Source organism: Condylura cristata, unplaced genomic scaffold (assembly GCF_000260355.1).
Source record: "Condylura cristata isolate star-nosed mole 26May11 unplaced genomic scaffold, ConCri1.0 scaffold00007, whole genome shotgun sequence".
NCBI lineage: Eukaryota > Metazoa > Chordata > Mammalia > Eulipotyphla > Talpidae > Condylura > Condylura cristata.
In genome coordinates, this window is record NW_004567108.1 from 13559723 (window position 1) to 13582773 (window position 23051).

Consider the following 23051-nt stretch of genomic DNA (forward strand, 5'->3'; position numbering starts at 1 on the left):
ACACGTTTCTTTCACAACTTTCAGTCAATTTACATTCAGATATCTGCCTGCAAGTTGAAAAGATGAATCCTCTTCCCCCCAATTACAGAGTTGTGTTTTCTTTAAAAATGACTTTAAATAGCACATTCACTATCCTTGTTCAACATCAGTATTAGTTTGACAACAACCTAAAAGACACAAAGTGGAGGAAAAAAACATAAATGAGCTCTAAGGAATTTACTGCTTACATAGCAATGGCATAAGGTAATGCAACTGAATGGACTGGGAATTTTTGTATGTTTTTAGTTGAAGATTTAAGCATTGTGAGCTTTAACAAGGCACTGGGCTTGACAGCCTAGTTTTCAAAGAACCTATCATGTAACACTAGAGACAAGATTCTTTTGCAAATCTGATAAAAGGAGTTATGATGTGACAGGGGAAGGAAGTGCACAGGATTATGGTGATGGCACACGGGTGACTTGGTGATGGGAAACCCGCGGGGATTACAATTGAGATGTAAAAAAATGTACAAAATGATGTAAAAATAAACTGTTATAAAAAAATTTTAAAAATTAAAAAAGAAAAAAAGAGTTATGATCAATTGATCAATAGATAGATAGGTAAGTAGGTAGGTAGATAGAAAGATAGATGTGTGTAATCCTAGAAAAAATTAGTAGAGTAGAATCCAATTTATACTTTGAAGCAAGCTCTATGTTCCCTGTACATTTTTTATACCTTAGTTATAATTTAGTTTGCAAAAAACCTCATTCCTCTTGGGACCATGGATACTTCAGATGCTAGAATCTTATCAGGAAATCAACCAATTTCCAGGCTTTACCCATAGCTTAGTCGATGAGAGGAAAAAAGTGCTAAGCTAGAGAATATTACTATGTAAATTATTCAATAGAAAGAAAGTTAGGTTGAGAAACCACAAAAATATATTATCCACAAATATATTGTGATCAAGTGCCAGGAATGTCCGAGGCATTAGAGCTGCAGCAGAGAACTACACCAATCCTGATCTCATGGAGTTTACATTCTTTTTGGGGAAGAGAGAGACAAGCAGAAAAGTGAATAAGTAATATGCCGGGTGAAATAAACTGTAAGCAGTAAAACAAAGAAGTATAGAAACAGAGTACGGAAATACCCTTTATCTGAATTTTAGATAATATAGTCAGTAGCTTTGTCAGGAAATCGTTTTCATAAAGATTTGAATGAAACAAAAGGATGAATGATGCTGATATCTGGGAAAAGAACATTCTAAGAGGTGGGGTTAGGTCGGAATTCAGAGCTTGCTTGGGGTGTGGAAGGAGTAGCAGGAGACCCAGACAGTGAAGAGTGTGTCTTCAGTGGGGCGTGAAGGCGGGAGGCAATCAGGCAGCTTGGCGAGAGGCAGGTCCATCCAGGTGCCGGTACTTCTGCTTGAAGTAAGAACCCACTAGAGAGTTAAGTTGACGCATGACTCAATCCAAACCCACTTTTTAAAAGGTTCCAAAAGGTTGTGCATATGAATATTATTGCAGATACAAGAACTTGAGGTTGCAAGGTGGTTAGTTGAGCTCTTTGTTTAATGGCAAGTCCCACTTCTAAAACACAAAAAAAGCCTGGATCACTCAGAAACTAATCCTAAATCACCAGAGAAGTAGACTGTTGTATTCTCATCTACTTAGACTACGTGTAGACATTCTTAATTGGAAGGTGGCAAGCCAGCATAGGCACACCTGGCTGCTTGGACCATCTTCCTCCATGCTCATTTAATATTATTAAGGAGGAAAATAAATGATGGTCTTGGCTTGTATAGCACAAATAATTTTATGTTATATCTCAATTTCACTTAGAGTTCGAAATATGTGAGGGAAATTATCTTCGCATGTCAATGGCAAGACCAATTTAAATAATAATAGAGTTTTTAATTTAAAAAAGACCAACTTGAAGGTGTTAAGGCTGAAAGTTTACAAATGTGAACTTTGATTACCTCTGTGATAGTCGATATGTTTTTAATTGAAAGAGATAATGTCTTCTGGGAATTTAATATGAATTTTTATATCTATTTTACTTTTCACACCAAGTGCCATTTTAACCCATTGAATTACTTCACGTTTTAATAAAGGAAATAGCATGTCAGACTGGCTTGGTTGTCAGCTAATTGTAAAGCTTTTTTCCTGACAGCTTTCTATCACTACATTTTGATCTTGCATCTAGAACTAGGTATGAAGATAGCAATACGCATTGCTACATTCTACACATATTTCAGGGATTCCTTTTCTACAGTAAAATTGACTTATATTAAGAAAGTACTTCCATGCAGTTTTTGGTTACTCAAGACATAATTTTTGAACTAGATACAAGATATGTTAGGTGCACAACTAATACTAAGGAATTCTCTCAAGCATTGATTTATCATTATGCAGCACAAATCTTTAATTCTTTAATCACATAAATTACTTTTCTTCCAGTGGCATTCTCACAAATGACCTTTGAATTTCCATATAACAGTTTGTAAAATATCACTATAAATACTTATTATGAAAAATATACATGCAAACACACTTCCTTTCTTTACCCACACATCTGAAGCTCCATTAGAAGACAGATTACTGAAGCAAAGAATACAATAAAGTTTTAGAGGAAAAAGAGCTACCTACCTAACAGAATGATCTGCTATAATCATAAAGGAATTTATTATCTTCTTCCTTATCAGTTGTGATTAAAGTTAATATGACTGGAAGGTAAATATCCTTGAGAAAAATTTAAAATACTTTGGAAACAAAAGCAAAAAATAGATGAGACCTTGTTGCAAGCAACATTCCAAAACAATGTGATCTCCTGCTTCAAGAAAAAATATATATGAAAATTTGGTATTTTATAAATATTTACTTCTCTTAGAAATTAAAAGCTAACTTCAACGAAAACTTTTTCACCCCATGCCCTTACCTCAAGTCTTAATGAGAAGATATGATTACACATAAAACTTAAAACTACAACAGGAAAGAGAGGCAAAGAACAAGGAAATATTGCTGCTATATACAAGCTTTTAAAACCAATAAGCAACATGTCTTAAGCTTGACATTTTTCATGAGAGTTAAATACTTTTGTACATAATTACTAAATTTCTTACAAAGCCTATGAACACTGATATATTTGGTAATCCTGTGCTGTAAATATTTATCATTCTGAAATTAATAATGAAGAAAGGTGACTAAGCAATTTTAATGCCTAAGTTCTTAATAAATGTGGACTCTTGGTATAAGTGGCAAAAACAGTTGCTATTCATCTGTGTCAACCCTTTTGATAATAAGACATCAGGTTTATATAAACTGAAACTAAGATTGTACCAATTTTACATATATGTGTGCATGTATGTGTATATAGATAGATAGATAGTTAGGTAGAGATCCTTTATTAGTTTCATCAATTCCCTTTAAAATAAGATTTAAATAGCCTATGATAATGGTTATCTATTTTAGTTAGATCTATTTTAGTTATCCATTTTAGTTAAATGGTTGTTATTTAAGACAAAATTTGCTATTTATTGTAATTCACTAGTTCTATTTTAAAGCAAAATAATTAATTGAAATAGACCCTCAGACATGCTTATTGCAAGTTTATTTTTCTAAGAGTATTCACAATAATTTCACATGTATATGAATAATTAGGTGATTTATTTAAATTGTATTTCTACTCAATTGAGTAGACATATATAAATTTGTGAGAATATAGGTGAAATGGGCAAATGTTTTATTCCTAATGACCTAAACATGTCAATTTTCTTCTGAGTTTTCTTTTTATTGCTCCCCTATAAAACAGTGTACACATATTTTCCCCCTTCTATAACTATTCCAAAATTAGTAATAAAGAAGACAACATTTCTCAAAATCTTTCAATTTTAGTTTGAAGACCCTAACCTATTTTGGCCTCTTGGTTTTCCTTGAATTCTCCAAATTCTCCTTTTCAAGACATCTGACACTTTGTTCTATACACCCACTGTTCTGGGTCCTGAGCTTCGCCATTCTCCTTGTAGCCTACAAGTGATTCTGTCCTTTCTGCTTCTCTCCCTCAACTGCACATTCTCATCTCAGACACTTGAATCTGAAATCTAGATGGTCCATTCAGGGCTCTGCCTTGACCTTCACACTAGGTATCACTACCTACACTTCATCAAGCACCACAGTCTCAACAAATCATTCCTGGAACTTAGGATCTTTCCATAATCCTGTTCATTCCTCCTTTCTCATCCGTTCATGACTTTACCACCCAGCAACTTTCCTCATTCAATCAATGATCTTTGTAAACCGTAATGACATCATGCCACTACTTAAAGTCATCAGTAGATCCACATCATGCTTAGAATAAACCCTAGCTCCTTACCAGGGCCAGCCCACCCTTGGATTTCTACCCCAACTCATCTCTCTCCCTCACCTGCCTCATTAACTTCATAGGCACTAGCCATCTTTTTCTTCCTTCAACATAGCAATTTAAAAGATAAAATGGATAAAAGAAAAACAGTGAGCCCTAATTAAATGTGCACATGCACACCCAAAGTGCTAAGGTTCTAAAAAGTTGAGTTAAAATGTAACAATTACTATCTACATTTGATATTGAAAGAAGAAATTTTGTGGTTGATACTCAAAATGACACAACTGTCTGCTGGGTTTATCATTAAGACCATGGTTGCATAGAACTTATTTTCTCTAAGTTACATCATCTAATGTTAAGAGATACTCAAATATGTGACCCCAGGAGGAAAAAAAAATCAAGTCACAGATATTCAGGATAGTGTCAGGATGTGACAATAGCAAATACAAGGAAACCTTTCTAAATTCTACTCTGCATTTTCAGGTATTCTGTTGATCGACATACAGATATGGACAGAATATTCAACATTGATTCTGGAAATGGTTCCATTTTTACATCAAAACTTCTTGACCGAGAAACCTTGCTGTGGCACAACATTACAGTGATAGCAACAGAGATCAGTAAGTCCAAACTCATGTCACTGAAGTCCCAGCTGGGAGGGGACCCCAGCAAGGGCTGCTGGAACAAAACTGAAATGCATCGTGCGGATGGTGCCCTGGACAAATATTAAGGCAGAAGGCCCTGTAATGACTGCCAGTAATGGTTCTTCCACACGTGCTGGATTATTCACAGATGCAAAGACATATTCATAACAGTTCCTCTGCTGGGAAACAATAAAATGGAACTCCATCTCTCAACTGAGGTTGGATTGGTACTTGGATTTTATTCCAAATTGTTTAAAAATCAGAACATTACAGAAGCAGCTGGAGAAGAAAACACTGTTTAGAAATTTTTTGTATATTCATCCTCTAGCTTTCTATAGAATTTCTATTTCAAAAGCATTACAGAATGAAGAGAAGTTTAATTTTTTGCAGAAAAAGAAACTTTAAGGAAAAGTTTTTACAGAAAATTCTGTAAAACAATAAACTTTAATTTTAGAATTTTAACTTTTCCACAGTATGTACCACCAAGTAACAAATAAAATATTTTAAATGAATGTTACTGAATCCCATGAAATTCCAGGCAAAGAAAAAACAGTGCCATGAGAGTACTTTAAATATGATGATATGCAGTGGAAATTGTGTGACATAAGCACGGCCTATAAACTTAAGTGCATAAAAACAAAAGGATTTTTAAATAATTTTTAAATGTTTTAAAGTTGGCTTCTAAAGAACACCTCATTTTTTTATTTTTTGGTTTTGGTTTCAGAGGTTCCAACATTGTTAGCTGAGTAGCTAATGTGAGATATTGCATATCAGATGACCTACTCTTGGTTATCATCAGTTGCAAGGTGTGAAATAGCTCAAAGAAATTGAGTAGAATAATCAGTAATCAATATGACCAAAATGAAGCATTGTTTTCTGATAAGAACTCATTACAAATTATAAGGCAGGAATTTGCTCTCTGTTTATGTGGAGTCACTAGTGTGCAGCAATAACAGAGCATACTTGAAGCTTTACAATTACAAAATTATCTCCCACTGAAAAAAAGCCATTTTTATAACATCATGAAATTTTACATTTACTGCAGTAGTTATTTCATATGTATTAAGCTGTATGCCTAAAAATCCCTGGTTTTAAGATTTAATGTTTCTGTGATGTGTTTGAAAAGTGTTAGTGATAATGACCTTTAAAAAAAAACTTCATCTCCAGCAGCGATAATTTTGGAAAAGTAGTGTGCAAAATCTTAGAGGCAGAGGAGCTGAAGAACCTTATTGCCCAAACTCCTTCACGACCTTTGTTGTAACAGAAGCCAAGAGTTTGTATAAAGCCAACTCACTTTCACTCCAGGACCTTCGCACTTACCAATGCCTGTATCTGAGAGCCAGAAATACCCAGTCCTTTTCTTTGTTCATGTCTCTGTGCAAATGTCATTTTGTCAGAGACACCTTCTCCAGATACCCATTCAAAGTAACACTTTTCCACCCTTTACCCTGGTTAATTTCCCCTAGCTCCTGACACATCATTACCTCCTTCATTAGAATAATACACCAGGAAGCAAGGTCTTTGCTATGTTCCCATGTATCCCTATGTCCCAAATAGCAACTGACGCTTATTAGGTTTAGAGGTTTATGCATGGAATGGGGAGATATTTATGAAATAAATGGAAAAGGAAACATAGAGTGAAGTAAATGAAGAGTGTTAAGGGGAGAGATTCCTATTCTGATTCTTGGACCAGGTGTCTATCTTCCTCCATACCTAGGAGAACTTCATAGAAGACAACCAAAATATTTTATTTATCTTAGGTCTTTAAACATTGATTCTCCTTTATCATTGTCCCAGATGAACAACAGGGCTTTGGCATCACAGACCCAAGTTTGAATCTAGCATCCTCTCCTCACTTTCTTTGAACACAGTCAAATTGCCCAATTTCTCTGTGCCTCAGTCTTTCCTCATCTAAAAATGGGGATGATAATTTTATCTATCTTGGATATTTGTAAGGAAGAAGTAAGACAATATAGAGCAAAACACTTAGTACAATATCTAGTTGTTATTTAGTGCTCAGACTAAAACCCAAGACCAATATTCATCAACCATCATTCCATGCTCTTTCTCCCTTTCCACATTCTTCCATTTGCTGGCTTCCTGACTTCTTTTAAAATGTCCTTCCAAAATGCCTTTTCTGGATAGATTTTCTTTATTTTGTGTTACTCTGGGGCTTATTACACAGTTGCATTATATCAACACAAATAGCTTTATTTCCATCAGGTATATTGGAGCCCAGAAGTACCAAAGAAACTAATTCTACTTTGTTCTGACCATATTAGTACATAATGCACTGTGGCACTCCCAGAAGCCTCAAGGAATCTGTTATGAATGAGAAGGGGTGAGTGAGTGACTATCGACTACAGAGATCAGTGATCAAAACATATAAACATCTTCCTTTCCTTGTGGCATTTTGCAGACAATCCAAAGCAAAGCAGCCGGGTACCCCTATATATCAAAGTTCTAGATGTCAATGACAACGCCCCAGAATTTGCAGAATTCTATGAAACCTTTGTCTGTGAAAAGGCTAAAGCAGATCAGGTGAGTTTCATGAGAAAGTAAGTTAATTTAGTCAGATTAATCTAGATCGTTTAGTAATTCACATGAGACACAGAGCTGAGGGCTAGTTTTGAATTATCTATGAAGTGAGTGTTAACAAAGTTAATACAATAAACAAGAACCAGGATGAATGTTTAACTTGGATAAGAGAACAAACACTCTCTAAGAACTGGAAGTTCATCAGTCTCAAAGACAGATGCTGTCTCCAACTCAGTCTTAAGTTTTCATTAAAATAGATTAGTCACAGCTCTATTGAAAAGTCCTTTTTTGGCGAACAGACAGTTCAAATTATAATATATACTGGGGAGTAATAACTAGAAACATATTTACAATAGCCTACATTTCCTACTTTCACTTATTTAAACTGTCCACCTGTACAAATAATACAAATTCATGAATACTTTGACAACTGCTTGACGTTTGTCTTCACCTGAAGTAGGTCTTTTCTACCAGTGAGATAAAATTATATTACTGTTTGTCCAAAAATAAATGTTCAAGTGGGAAACTGATACTAGGTGTTTTGTACAAAAATTCTCTTTTTAAATGTTTTTTTTTGCAAGTTGATGGCATATGTAGATGCCATGATGGCTTTTCTAAAGAAACCAGACAGGGTCCTCCCTGGTGGTGCAAGGGTTCAATCCCAGGCCAGGGAAGTGATCCACAGGGTACAGCAGACCTCTCTGGTCTCCCAGACTGCTCCCCTCAGCAGTGTATTTCAGTTAATCTGCCTGTTCTGCTGCCCACTCTGTGTCTGGTGAATCCTCTCACCCTCTGTACCTCTGGTCTGTACCCCAGTTCTTGCAAGCATAAATAAATAAAACTATTTTTAAAAAATGGAGCCGGACACTCAGAAATGACTCCATTTTCCTAAGCCATTTTGTGTGAGGAGCTCTAGGGAAGTGATTCTCAGCCTGGGTGACTTTGACCCCAGAGACATCTGGCAATGTTGGAGAACATTTTGGACTGTCACAAAGAGCAGGGAACCAATGATGTCTAGTGAGAAGAGACATCTTACAGTGCAAAGGACTACCTCACAACAAAGGATTAAGCCTTCCTCTATGGTTTTCCAACCTTCCCGATCCCTGCAGGGTAGATTCATTTTGCCCATTTTCTATAGGCTCCTTTTTTTCTTTTAAACGAAAATTAGAAATTATGTAGTCAAGCATTTACTGAAAAACTCTCATATACATTGTAACTTAACTGGTCTTTATGGTTTTGATTTTAGCTGATTCAGACCCTACGGGCTGTGGACAAGGATGACCCTTACAGCGGGCACCAATTCTCATTCTCTTTGGCCCCCGAAGCAGCTGGTGGTTCAAACTTTACCATTCAAGACAACAAAGGTAACTGAGCCCAAGTTCCCTTCTCTCTCTGGCCTGACATCTATTTCATGTCAGCCCTTTCACGGTGGACCCAACACACACAGACTCTCATACACCTGCTTTCCCATTCCAGACAATACGGCAGGAATCTTAACTCGGAAAAATGGCTACAACAGACACGAGATGAGCACCTACCTCCTGCCGGTGGTCATTTCAGACAATGACTATCCGGTCCAAAGCAGCACTGGGACCGTGACCGTCCGGGTGTGTGCGTGTGACCACCACGGGAACATGCAGTCCTGCCACGCCGAGGCCCTCGTCCACCCCACGGGGCTGAGCACCGGGGCACTGGTCGCCATCCTCCTGTGCATCGTCACCCTGCTAGGTAAACAGCTCCTCCCACGCCCTATCTCCCCACTCTGGCGGCACACACCGTCGCTGTGACACTAGGTTTATCCGCCTCCCCGATTCAGGCAGGCGGCCTGGTCTAGGTGAGTATAGTTAAATGCTGACACTCTGTGTTGCTGGCCATGAACTCGTTATTGCTTGAAAATGGCTTTGGAAAGTGAACAGATGTGAAACGTGCCCATGTCTTTGCCTAGTTGGGAAATTATTCCACCCAAAGAATCTCCTGTCTGTTAGACTGGGAATGAAAGTTGGGGGAGTTTGAGAGTAATATGAATACGCCCTTTTCATTTCATTTGTTGTTTAATATTTATACTGGTAAACTCCATTGAATTTTAAAGAGTGAAAGGTGTTCAGCATGAAACATGTGATGACGGCCCTTTCTGTGAAGGCAAAGATCAGTGGGAAAGTAGAAAAAGGAACTGGTGATTTTTTCCTCTCTCACACACACAGGAAAGTAAAAAAGCTATGTAATTTTCTCCAACCCAGAACACTTATTTTGGTCTGCCTGTTTAAATTATTACCTGCTTAGCTTTGCTCTCTGATTGCCATGGACACAAGGTCTACTATTTCTCAGACTCTCAATAATTAATAACTTCTGTGACTAGGAAATAAATCTAGGATCTAGAAGAAATGAATGCAGTAAAAGTAGAAATCGAGGTGTAACAATGATTCAAATGCAAATGTTTATCCCCAGCCACTTAGACACAAGAGTGGAGCACAAATACTCAACAATCCCTCAACTACTACAAAAGAGGAATCACAGGTGGGCTAATGTGCTTCTTGCAAAATAAGTCACAGAGATTACCTACAAGGAAGGAGTTAACCTGGACTTCTGGGGTGGGGGGATTATTTGACAATAGTAACTATATAGTGACTTCCAGAAGAGTAATGACCTACATTTCCATAGAAGAGGATGCCCTGGTCTCTGCCCAAGGGCGGCACATTCCAAATCAACTTGCTAATTACAGCAGAAACCTTGAAACTCAACTACAGAACTGTGATTCTCTTTGTCAACTAAGCTTTGGAGAAAGTATTTTAAGATTTGAGGATAAATAAAAACTGACAGTGTGCAAAGACAAATCAGTGCTTCTAACAGTGAGTCTGTAAAAATTGTTTTGGAAGAGCAGAATATGAATATTCTTTTTAATCAAAAAGATTACTTTTAGAAGAACTGGCTGGGCAGGCCACAGCCAGGTAGGATTCCATGAACTCTTCTGTGGTCTGTGGGGGGTGAGCCAACCCCCTTCATCCCCCGAGGTGTCTCTCCTTACCCTCCTCATCTCCCCATTTTCCCTGTCCCCTTTCTTCCTTCTGACCAGCTCCCTTTATTTTTCTTTGCCGTCTCCTTCCAGCAATGAATTCACTGTCTGGACATCACTCCTTGTTTGTCTCAGTGCCTCCCACATCTTGTCTGGTCTCTCCAGAATTCTATACACAATAAAAAAGGGGGAGTGTGGGGCTTAATCTTTACCAGGCTCACGTCATGGGCTACACACGGTGCCTCTCTCACTTAATCCCCCCGAGCCACCTGGTATGTCTTTATCTGCATCTTATATGAAAACTGAGACTCCAAGGTGTGCATTCATGGAGCCAAGTCACAGCCCTGACAGGTGGCAGAACTGACTTCCACACTCTCCACCCTTGCCGGCCTGTGCTTCTGCATGGCACTCTGCTTCTGAAAGAGCCTGTCCTGATAATAAGACAATTGGAGACAGTGGAGGCAAACCTGAGAGTTCGTAAGAGAAGGGAAGTCACGTCATACAGGAGGAAACAAAGGGATATGGCGCTCTGGTGGGGTTCAAGGGGATACACTTCTCAGGAGGTGAGCTCATTCTCCTGACCCCCACACAATGCTTGAAATTTAAAAAAAAAAATCAATTAATACAAAGGAACTAGTGACCAAAAAAAATAAATCCTGTGGCATGATAATTATTTACAAAAAAAAACCCAAAAACCCTCATTTCCTGCCTCTATGGTCCACTAGAATTTGCAAAACTTTGACATGTACTAGCACAACCATAGGCACCGAGTTATTACTTGTCTTTTGCAGAGAATGGGAGACACTTCGGAAAGTCAAATCATTTCATTGAACCCAAGTGTGCTGACCTCAAATGCCTGCAACCTGCTTTTATGATGGGATTTGAGCACAAGTTTGTCCAAACTTCCATCACACGATCTCCCACAAACCTCACTGCTGTGCTCTGGCCCTGGAGCGGTAGGGAAAGGTGGAGGCCCTGTTCCTAGGGAGAGCACCCCATCAGTGCACAGCTTTCTCATAATGTTGTTGCCCCCTGTGTTCATAAACTTCATACCTTTACAAAGCTGTAACTTTATAAAGTTACACTTTCGTTTTATAAAGTTAGCTTTGAGAAAAATGCTCCCATCCAGACTATAGCCCCTTCTGTACTATTAAGGAATTTTGTTCAGATGTACATGGGCTTATAAAAAAGAGAGAGCGAGAGAGAGACAGGCAGTTGTAGCTGACGGGGAATCAGCAGTGACTGGATGCCTTCCAGCGCCTCTCTCTTCTGCACAATTGTACTGTCAAGACTAAATAGGACTGAAATAAAAGATATAGGTAACTTAAACTAGGGAGGGATTAGCAAGTGATAAATACCTCCTGGCTTGCCTTAAATGATGGAAGAACCCCCCTGGAAGAAATCCCGGTCCTTCAGATTTCAGTTCTTCTACAGATAGTGGCTTGAGTCTATTTCTAATTCCCAAAGGCTGTGCCTACTTACAACTCTCTGTTATGCAAATGCATGGCATAAGCCACACTGCAACCAGCACCAAAGGGAGCTCATGAGTGTGCCCCTGCCCAAAGTCCCGCAAGTTTCCACCCACCTGCCTCCCAGGATAAGGTGAAGATGTACAGGAGCATCTGTGCCCGAAAGACCTGGCCCTTCCCTACGCCTCTCTTCCAGCCCTCTCTAGAGACCTCAGCTGTTTTTCAACTGCTCTGAACACACAGTCACCTCCAAAGTCTTTCCTCCAGCTTCTCCCTCTGCCAGATGGCTTCTTGGGGAACTTCTTCCGTCTTTGCTCAAACGTCACTTTCTCCGTGACGCAGTCTCCCACTGCAAAGCATAGACAGCCCCTCAAAATGCACAGAAGTACACTCCATCTACCTTATACTACTCTCTCCTGTACACAGCACATCTGCCACTTGCTAATAATGTCCCCATACACGGTCCTTCTCGGCCTCCATCCACCACCACCAGTGACCAACTGTGCCTACCTTACCTGGACAAGGCTCTTGGCCAGCTTGGTTGTTTTTTATCAATGGCGCTTCAATGGTACCTTCCACAGAGTAGACACCCCACACATAATTACTGCATGAACGAGTAAATAAACTCCTGAATAAGCAGGACAAAGGGGGTAACAATTTGTTATTATGCAGCAAGAGCAACATGTATAATTTCACAACCACATACTTGCAAATGGCAGAATTGCATTTTCTTTAGAAATAATCGATAACCCAAGCATGCTGCACAGCATGGTAACAGGGCTTCCTAGTCTGAGTGACTTGGAGTTCAATCCCTTGTTGATGTGACAGCTCTAAAACTTTATTTTCTCTTCTGTAAAATGGGATTGTAATGATTATGACAATGCTATAGGACTATTATAATAATTAAATGAGCATCAGCATGTAAACCATTTCTTATAGTTGCTGGCACATAAAATTCTCTCAATAGATAAACAATTTTTATTAATACTATTAACATCTGAAATGGTAATATATAGCTATATGGATATGCATAGATCTATCATTTCATAGACAAATATACTTATCCAACAAATCCATTTTTGTGTAATTCTACTTGAAAATTCAATTTTCATGGCTCAGAAAATATGACGGTGTTATGGAAGACAGAATAAAGAGATATTATTGGTATTTTATTTAATAACCTCCCCAGACAAACCCAGCTTCACAATGCATTTTCTGGTCTGGATATGGATAACTGTTTTCTCTCTAAGCTGTGCCTATGTTTTTATTTTCCACCCATATGTCCAGTTGTAGATGTTTCTCTACTGGTATCCAGCTGTGTTCCACCCAGGCAGTTCCAAAGAAACATCAGGAGCTAGTTGACTACAGTTCTTGAAGTGTCTATAAGTTAGGAGGGACAACGCAGAACAAACATTCCTGGCAACAGGTTCACACAACATGGAAATTTGCAAAGAGTTCCTTTTTTTTTAAACATTCCCTTTTAAATGTGCTCATTTTGTTGAACTCAAACAGAAATAGTCTTGCATGTGGATTAATACATGTCCGTTCAAATTGGCTGATGTTGAGGTTCAGAACGGCTTTCCAAATGGTATCTGGGTCTCTCTGGATATTACCTCCAGTTCTCTTCCCTTATAGGTAGCAAAGGTATGGGAACATTCGCATCTCTACTTTGGGTTTCAAACTAATTTTATACTTTTCTCAGAGAAAAAAGAAGGCATCATGCAAAAGTTATTTTAAATGTGGAGTTATGCAAACCCTTCCGCACGTCCCCAAAGGTGCCAGCCTTGTGCGTATAAGTAGTTTCTGAGCATTTTAGGTGTTCAGCATAATTTGCACTCGTATGGCACTATCTCGCCAGGGCTCAACTTATTTTTATTATCGTTTTATTTTTTCCTTACTTAGAAACTAGTTTGCCATTTCAAAGCAAAAAGGAACTACTGAGGAGCTATGACAGCGTTTCATCCTCCTCTGAAATTTTCTTTCAAACGTTCACTCTTGGGGGGGGGGCAGCATTCGAGGAGAGGGGGCTTTCAATTCCTCAAGCAGGTAGGCAAGTGGATTCAAAGAGAAATAAAAGTTGAGTCTGCAGTTTCCTGGGGAACTTTGAAAACCTTCACCTTGGAGCATTCGTGTTTCTTCCTGACGTTAATTGGGCGGCAAATTAACTTTCCTTTCCGTTTTCGGTTTTGTTTCTGCTTCCAGTGACAGTGGTGTTGTTTGCAGCGCTGAGAAGGCAGCGGAAAAAAGAACCTTTGATCATTTCCAAAGAGGATATTAGAGACAACATTGTCAGTTACAACGACGAAGGGGGTGGGGAGGAGGACACCCAGGCCTTTGACATCGGCACCTTGAGGAACCCCGAAGCCATAGAGGACAACAAATCGCGCAGGGACATTGTGCCCGAAGCCCTTTTTCTACCCCGACGGACTCCTGCAGCTCGAGATAACACCGACGTCCGAGATTTCATCACCCAAAGGCTTAAGGAAAATGACACGGACCCCACCGCCCCGCCCTACGACTCCCTGGCCACGTATGCTTATGAAGGCACCGGCTCTGTGGCCGATTCCCTGAGCTCGCTGGAGTCGGTGACCACGGATGGAGACCAGGACTATGATTACCTTAGTGACTGGGGCCCGCGCTTCAAGAAGCTGGCGGATATGTACGGAGGGGCGGACAGTGACAAGGACTCCTAATATGTTGCCTTTTTCATTTTCCAGTGCAGCACTGAAATATGTGAAGTGGCTGTTTCCTGCTATTTATCCACGCCTCCGTGAAGGGTTCTCTGTTCTGCCCGTTCTGAAAGTCGATGGCTGCAGCCCTCGTGGATCCAATGTTAGAGACTTTTTTTCTAGTACACTTTTATGAGCTCCCAAGAGGCAAATGTTTATTTTTTAGTGCATCCAGTTAACGATGTCGGTCCAGTAGGCACCTTGCTTGGAGGCGGGCTGGAATCTCACTTCCCCTGGTTGTCTTGGGACGCGGCTAGGAGTGTTCAGTTCCCCCAGCCTTGTCTTTTTGCTACATTCGATTGGTGCGAGGCATCTACTGCCCTGTCTGTCCATGGCGCATGCCAGTGGGAAGAGGGACCGTGCTTTAAAGAATAAAAATGTCATTTCAGTAAGAGAGGAGGGAGGAGAAACTGGCATATCAGCTCACAAGGAGCTAATGAGCTATCTAGGCCTGCAGACTCCCTTTCTGCTTAGAAGAATTTAAAATGACAATTGCCCATCCTGTTTGTTCTTCAAGAACCTTTTCTAGCCCCAACTCTGAACAGCAAATCCACCAATGGTCCTCTTGAGGGACATAAGTAAATTAAAAGGAAACAGTCAAAAAACAACAACCAAAACAAACAAACAAAAAACTTCTTAAGTTCTCATTCCTTGCCACAAATACATAGATTGTTACATAACAGATAACAGACATGTGAAAGTTTGCCCTTGTGCTATAGAAAGGGGGAAAGGGAATGGTTAATATTGACAAAGGATATAGTTAGCATATGTTAAAGCTTGGGCCACCAAATGTATTGTGGATCGCTTGAAATTTCAACCATCTGTAGACTAATTACAACTAAGTCTAATTGCTTAAAAGTTCTTGAAGCAACTTTCTTGAGACAAATTTTAACTCTTTGTCTGTGGTTGTTGTCGGTATTATGCTAATATACTTGAAAGTAGCAATATAAAGTACAACAATTCATATTCTCCAGATACTTCCTATGCAGTTAATTTGCATTAGTAAAAGTAGATTAAATAAAACTCAGACCCTGTTCTCAGAATTTAATAGAGAGGTTAAGAGTCAGCTACTTCAATCTGATACCCTGTCTTTCACATCCAAAACATCTTTCTACTTATGTAATGTGATCGACACGGATGACATGGAGATCACAGTGGAAACATAGATATTATATGTTTGGAATACGCTGACCTAGGAAAAACTTGGATTCCCTTCAGTCAGAGTGTGTAAGATTGTAATTAAAATGATAGCTGACTTTGAAAAGCATTAACATTTTTCACTGTTTTTCACTTTGTTTCCATGGCAACCCTGCCATCCTTATCTTTGAATTAGTGATAAAGTAATGGTCTCAAACTCCGACAGAAAAGTAATAGACAATCCATCTAATTTATTATTTCTCTAATTATGTAATTAGCATCATCGTTATTATCCAGAGGACCCAACTGAACTGAATTAATCCTTTCAGCAGGTTCAAACCATGTATTTCCTATAGCTCTTCTAATGATTTTTATCATTAGACTCTTACATTGTGCAGTCATCAGAAATTTCCAAAGTACTGTAATGTAAACATCATTGTTTTGAAAACTTTTTTAAAAGCAGGCTGTGTGTGTATATATATATATATATACATATATATATAATATGTACTTAAGAATATGCTGACTTCAGTGATTAGTCTTAGGGATTTATTTTCAATTATTGTTCATTTTCTACAGATAATCTTAGCATCATATCCACTTGGAGATATTGTCCTATCAGCACATATTTTTCTATTTGGAAACATATTGATGTTTATTTAAATATTAGGTAGGTGTATTACCCAAGAAGTCCCTTTAAAACAAGAGGACAATCTGTTAAAAGTCACCCACCCAATTAGAGTGAAAAAACTTTTGCAATCATATTATTCCATGTGTTTCCTAATGGCTTCCTATTTTGTAATGAACTCCCCTGTATACTAACAAGTATTTCATGCTTGGACTATTTCCTGCTTTTAGGGTTTTCTTTTGCTAGTTTGTCATTAACACACATGCGCACTGAGAGGGATGTGAACACAGCAGGAGAGCGTTTCACTGTAATGAACTCGATAGGCATCATAGTCACGGGTAAGTATTGAGAAAGGTAGCTTAGTTAATAAGAACTAGTTCTTTATAGCAATAGAAAAGCAACTTAACCACGGTTTACTGTAAAATTTAAGAGCTCCCTTCTTAGATTTCATATCAAATAAAAAATTAAACCAAGGAAGATAACTTTGTAAAAAGAAAGGTATCATCAGAAGTCCTCCTTTTGAACTTCAGGTATTAATTGGCATGTCTGAAGGCTGATACTAGCAAGTTCCAAAGGTTAAGGTTAAGGTTTACTCCCTCCTGAGTGAAATATTCTGTAGTAGAATATTTGAGATGGAATTGGCAGGGAATTGTTAGCCCCGGAAGAGGATATAGATACAGCATGCTTATACAGGCTAATGTAAGTACATATTGAAATAACTATTTAATCTCTTGCCACAAAACCTGATGAAGTAGACCTCTAAGAAATTAGATCATCTGATACTGAACTAAATACTCACAAGAGGTTCCTGTATCAAGGTGGAGTAACATTTTCCTATAGTTAAGACTCCTTGACATCATGGGAACAGTTAAAGACACAGCTCCACCATTCTGCCCAGTTCTCACTTCTGCACCAAGCAGTCAGGTCAAGAACATAAATGATTGCATGATTACCAGTGGGGAAAAAAAAGGAATTTCAGCTCAGTTTTCACATTGTCTCTGTCCTGATGTTAGTATTAGTGATGAGAAAGATGGATGGGAGGTGAGAAAATGTAAACTTTAGTTTGTACTTCAGTCTAAAGATATGAAAATACATTAAATATTAGCAGATTGCCTCTGTGGCTTGCTTCAAGGACTTTGGGGCCGTTCTGACATTTTACCCCTCTAGTTAAAGGGTAGAATTTCTCTAAATAACTAAGTTGTTCCTTAGAATAAGCTGAATTGTGAAGACATTAAGCTACTATTTCTAAGTTTAAAGCCCCTTTTTCCCTTAAGGGCCACTTTCTGCTGAAAGGCCTGGAAAAACCTGTTGCCCAATAGAAAAACTAAATCTCCTGGGGAAGAAGCTAAGATGGTTCCACAGAACTAGGAGAGAGGAGACCGTGGCACAGGAAATATATTTTTTTACAGAGCTTTCTTAATTTTATGGTTTAGCTGCATGGAGGGAGGTTTGGGTATACACCGACTCCATTTTCAGATGGAACAAAACCTGGTGATTCAATTTTAATTCAGTCTAGAAATGTGTTACTTGGCGTTCATCTCTAGTTCCCAAAAAGTTGTACAAATATTTCATAAGAGTTGAATCTCTTAGAAGTACCCCAATTTTATGGCTGCAACTCAATTTTGGGATGTTCCCATTCCTTTTATTTTTTTATGAACATACATTTTATATGTCTTATTTGCCAAGCAACACCTTATATCAAATGCTTTGCCCTGAAATGAGGATTTCATTGGACATAATATATAAACGATGATTGGGTGTTCCTTGAATCTCTCTGTTTGAGGACCTTAAAATATATACACATAAAAGAAAAAGAGAGTTGACTTTGGGACACAAACTCAAGATTTAAATCAAGTATTAAATGAATTTCCCTAGGCACCAAATCAGTTACTTTATCATAGTCCCTACTTCTGAAGGGTTGTAATTACATTGAAAGCACATTCTCAAACATCATGATCCCCACTGTTTTGAAAGATATTCTCTGAAAAGGAGCATTATAGTGTCATTTCCTCTTTTTGCTTTTATCTAGATGAAATCTCTTTTATTTTATTTTTCAGTTGTGACAGGGGCTTAAAAATCCAAGCAGACTACTGTGCTTACATTAACACCAAAGCCCAGCTTTCTTTATCAGATTATAAAGATAGAAAGATTAAGAGCAGGGTATGGATCTTCTGGAAGATAAACTGTTTCCAAAGGTCTGACAAGCAGCTTTCTAAAAACTACAGAATTACGGGATGGTCCCCTCGAAAAGCTCAGTGGCTATTACAGTCGCAGCATTTTTAATCTCCACTTGACATCTTTATGGGACAATTTTCTAAAGGGGTAATTCTCTACTTAAAATATAGGCCCCAACCATAGTTAGTGTGCAGAAAGGAAACACACTGGCTCACACTTGTTAAAAGTTAATGAAGAAATAGTTCAATTTAAAAGCCAGAAGTTTATGGTCTCTGCATCATCAATTTAATTTAAGCATTGCTGAGACAATCCTTAATCTACTCCCCATTTTGTAATACTTATTTACGATGCATTTTCATTTTTTAGTTTTGGGGGAATGTTAGCCCAACAAAGCCAGCAGATGAAAGTGCAGAAAGGGGTCAAATGGAAAGAAAGCCTATTACCCACTGTTTTTCAGACAAGGCCAAGGCACTTAGCTGGAGAGCCAGTGAGTTATTAGATTAATTTCTAAAGAGGTTTTATAAGTTGCTTAATTCTTTTTTTTAAAAAAAAACCCATGGACCACAAACTCAAATTTCTTCTCAAATGGGTTAATTTGACAAATAGGGCATGGACCAGCATTGAGGCACCTTTGATAAGCTTTTAGTTTTCTATGATCTACTAGTTTAGTGTTCATTAAGGACTTCAATATATAGAATTACTAGGCGATCAGGGGAAGCTGTGTAGTAAAAGTGAAAGTGCTCAGAAGACACACCTAGAAACAATTCAAAACCTCTGTACCGTTTTGGTTGTATGATTTCCATGGCTTTGAAAGTAAACTGCGTAAGAATAGACTTTATAATAAATGTTATATGCATCTTCAGTAATACCAGGCTAAGGCAACTTGGCGTTCTCCCACTGTGAGGCGTGGTCTTAAACCTAGAAAATAAAAGCTTTTTGGTATTGACTGTTTGTAATCAAACACATGCCCCCGTATAAAGGGAAGCTGATGCCACCCTTGAAGATTTACTGGCTGGCATGCTCAGTGCCAGTTTTTCCCAGTGTCTTTTGCTCGTGTCTTTGGCAACAAGATCACCTGATGGAAAAAAATCACTGCTCGCTTCTCATCAACATTTTGAGTTAGGGAGCTTTTCATAAAATCACAGTTTACATGAGAACGTTTTCTGTACTAGAAGAATGATGTTGAGACGATTACCTTATAGCTCAGCGTGGCCGGGTCTTTTGTTGTAGTTAAATGGCAAATACACACTCCTTGAAATGGCTTCTTTTATTTTCTTTTGTTTTCTTAGACATATAAATTTGAAAAAGAATGCAATTTAAAAGTGATTTCTCACAAAGAGTAAATATGCCTTTTGCAAATCAATTTTTGTAACAAGTTATTTATATGATATTACTTAATAAACTGGTTTTTTTTCTAACTGGTTTTTTTTTTTCAATTCTCTCCAACTATATTGTTTGCCGTCAGAGATGTAAAAATATATACATACTGATAAACACTTTACCTTTCTGAATCTGCTGTTTTACCCTCTCAGATAGCTAACTAAAACCGACTTGTTACATGATAATTTGTTTGTAAACAATAGTTTCTTCCAGCCAGAAATATATATCATTGGCAACTACCCTGCAGACTCCTTCTGCTGGGACATCCAGAATCAGACCGTTATTTATGGAATTGCTGTGGTAAGAAGAAAGCTATTTATCCTCATGGTAATTGCTTTGGATAAGAAACGACAGTTCTATATTCTTGCCCACTCCAAGTCTCCATCCTTTATTTCACTACCATAAAAACATTGTCCATGAATCTCAATTTTAACATGAAAAAACAAGAGCCAGACCAGAGAGAACAAAGAACAAAATCTACCTAGCAACCTGATACTCTGAATAAATGCAATGTTTTTAGTATATTCATAGGTACAATATTTTGCACGTTGCTGCTTCTTTAAGCTGCCTCCTATTTCTACAGAGGCCATTTCACAACTTTTTAACCAGCAGAATTCACAGCTTTGCAAAGGAGATTTCATTTTTTCACTGCTGTGAGAGATCCGACAGTCAGCCAGGTTGCTATATTTCTCCCTCTCTCCAGATTCTCATGGTCCAGGAAGCAATGCTACAAGCTCAACTCTAGAGCTCACAGAAGTGGCATGAGCTGACTCTGGTCAGGTACAAATGTGTTCAGAGGGATGAAGAACTGTTTCTGCCTTCATGGTTTAGGAATTAGTAGAGCTAAACTAAGAGAGATTAGAGATTAGAAATCAAAAAGAATAGCAGGGAGAAGCAGAAAAGAAAGGATGTGAAGCAATGCTTCTGACCAGTCGAGGGTCCCTGAGAGGGCTAGAATTGTAGAAAGCACCAGAACGAGGGCTCACCAACAACAGGCAGCTGGGTTTTATTGCTGCTTTGTTGTGGGTGTGTTTTTTTGTCATTTTAAGTAAACTTGGAAACAGAAACTCACTGAGGGGAGTGATGCTATTTGAAATATTTTTTTTTAATTATACACACACACGCATATATCTATTCTACATTGTTGATCACTTCTGTACAATGTTTGAGTTCTCCTTCCAGGTGTGGTCCCCATAAAATTCCTACCACCAAGTTACCTGTGAACCATCACCAAAGCCTCTTGTGCTCTTTCTTTCTCTTTCCTATGTCTGATTTATGTCTGCTGGTTTTGTCTTTTTTTTCTGACTGCTTGTTTAGTTCCCCTATATTCCTCCAATAAGAGAAACCATCCAATATTTTTCTTTTTTCTTCCGACTTATTTCACTGAGCAAAATCCCTTCCAGCTCCATCCATATTGTAGCAAATGGCATGAGTTTATCTTTTTAATTGCTAAATAGTATTCCACGGTGTATATAGATCACAATCTTGATCATCTCTTACTGAGCATTTATGTTGTTTGTATCTTAGCTATTGTAAATAGTGCTGCAATAAACACAAGAGTGCAGGTTTCCTTTCGAATTAATGTTTTTGTATCTTTTGGGTAGATTCCTAGGAGTGGAATTGCTGAGCCATACAGTAATCCTACTTTTAGTAGTTGAGAGTCCTCCACACAGCTTTCCATAGTGATTGGACCAGTTTGCATCCCTACCAGCAGTGTAAGAGGGATCTTTTTCTCCACATCCTCACCAGCATGTGTGGCTGCCAGTTTTTTTTTAATATGGCCCATGTTCATTGGTGTAAGGTGTTTTCTCACTGTGGTTTTGATTGGCATGAAATAAACTTTTTGAGAGATATGTACATTGTAAAGTAGTATGCAAGGGGCACTGGAGCAATTCCCTACCACTCCCCTCCCCTCAATGGGAAGCTCCACACCACCCAGATCCTGCAGAGTCTGTAGGATCTGGGAAATTTCCCTGGCCTAACAGTAACTTAGACAAAAAGCTCAAGGTGCTGTGTACGGCACCCAGTTTCGGAAGCTGACTCTGCAAACATTAAATGAATTAAGGCCTTTCCCTTCACCCTCACAAACCACTTCTTGTCATCTTTGTTAGTATGTATTAGAGTCAGTCATTCTAGCTGCTACAACACATAACATAAAAATCTCCATAAAGTTTGTCTTATTACCAAGTTCAAACTGGCTGTGGGTCTTTCTTGTAGCTATACCATCTGAAGTATCTGGCTTAAGGCAGCAGAGGGGAGTGGTCTGGATGAGTCTGTGAGATGTTTTTAAGGGTAGAGTACAGAGGGACTGATAACTACTTTTGCTCAAATCTCATTGGTCAGAACTCAGTCACATGACTACAAACTAGGCAGGGGCTGGAAGAAGTAGGCAATAACATAAGTCTCTGAGGAGTACACTCATATATCTGCTCCATTTGGGTTCACTTAGTCCTGCAATATCTTCCCCAATTCCCCAAGTTAGGGGACCATGATCAGTCATATCTCATAATGACTAAGCGTATTACCAGAAGAGCAGGTAAAACGTCAACATTCAAGTTGAAAAGCCCTTACGTAGTAATAGTCAACCATTGCTGACTCCAACACCCACAATAAGGTTTGCTAATCAGCTGCCTCATAGATCTCCTTGATGTGGAATTCCCAACAGGAGTATCCCAGTAGCCATCAACAAAAGAATTACCCTATTTGCCACCCTGAACATTGGAAATGTAAGTTTGCTCATGAAAGACTTTTCTTTCTTCCTAAGTTAATAACTCACCACCGACATTTAGGAAAAATATTTTGGTCTTGAAATTGTCAAAAAATTGGAATAATGAAGGAAGCTAAAATGCCCAGCCTGCCATTACAATTAGCCCTCATCTTTTTATTTCATAAATCTGAACAAACAAGCAAGAAACTCTTGGTGGGAGCAATTCAGTGTAAGTTTCTGATCAGTGATGCCTCTCCCCTCATGGAACCTCTCCCCTCGGGAATGCCTCCCCCTCACTA

The 23051-nt window shown here is 38.5% G+C and overlaps 1 protein-coding gene across 1 annotated transcript in view; it reads left to right on the forward strand.

Moving 5' to 3' along the window:
* The window catches only part of CDH6 (cadherin 6, type 2, K-cadherin (fetal kidney)), a 55770-nt gene extending 39455 nt beyond the window's left edge, over window positions 1-16315 (forward strand). Inside the window, exons 7-11 of the mRNA XM_012721676.1 lie at window positions 4819-4955; window positions 7399-7520; window positions 8764-8881; window positions 8994-9245; window positions 14199-16315. Coding sequence (XP_012577130.1) covers window positions 4819-4955; window positions 7399-7520; window positions 8764-8881; window positions 8994-9245; window positions 14199-14689 — 1120 coding nt within the window. The 3' untranslated portion in view covers window positions 14690-16315. The remainder of the gene's footprint in view (window positions 1-4818; window positions 4956-7398; window positions 7521-8763; window positions 8882-8993; window positions 9246-14198) is intronic.
* The last annotated feature ends 6736 nt before the right edge of the window (window positions 16316-23051 follow it).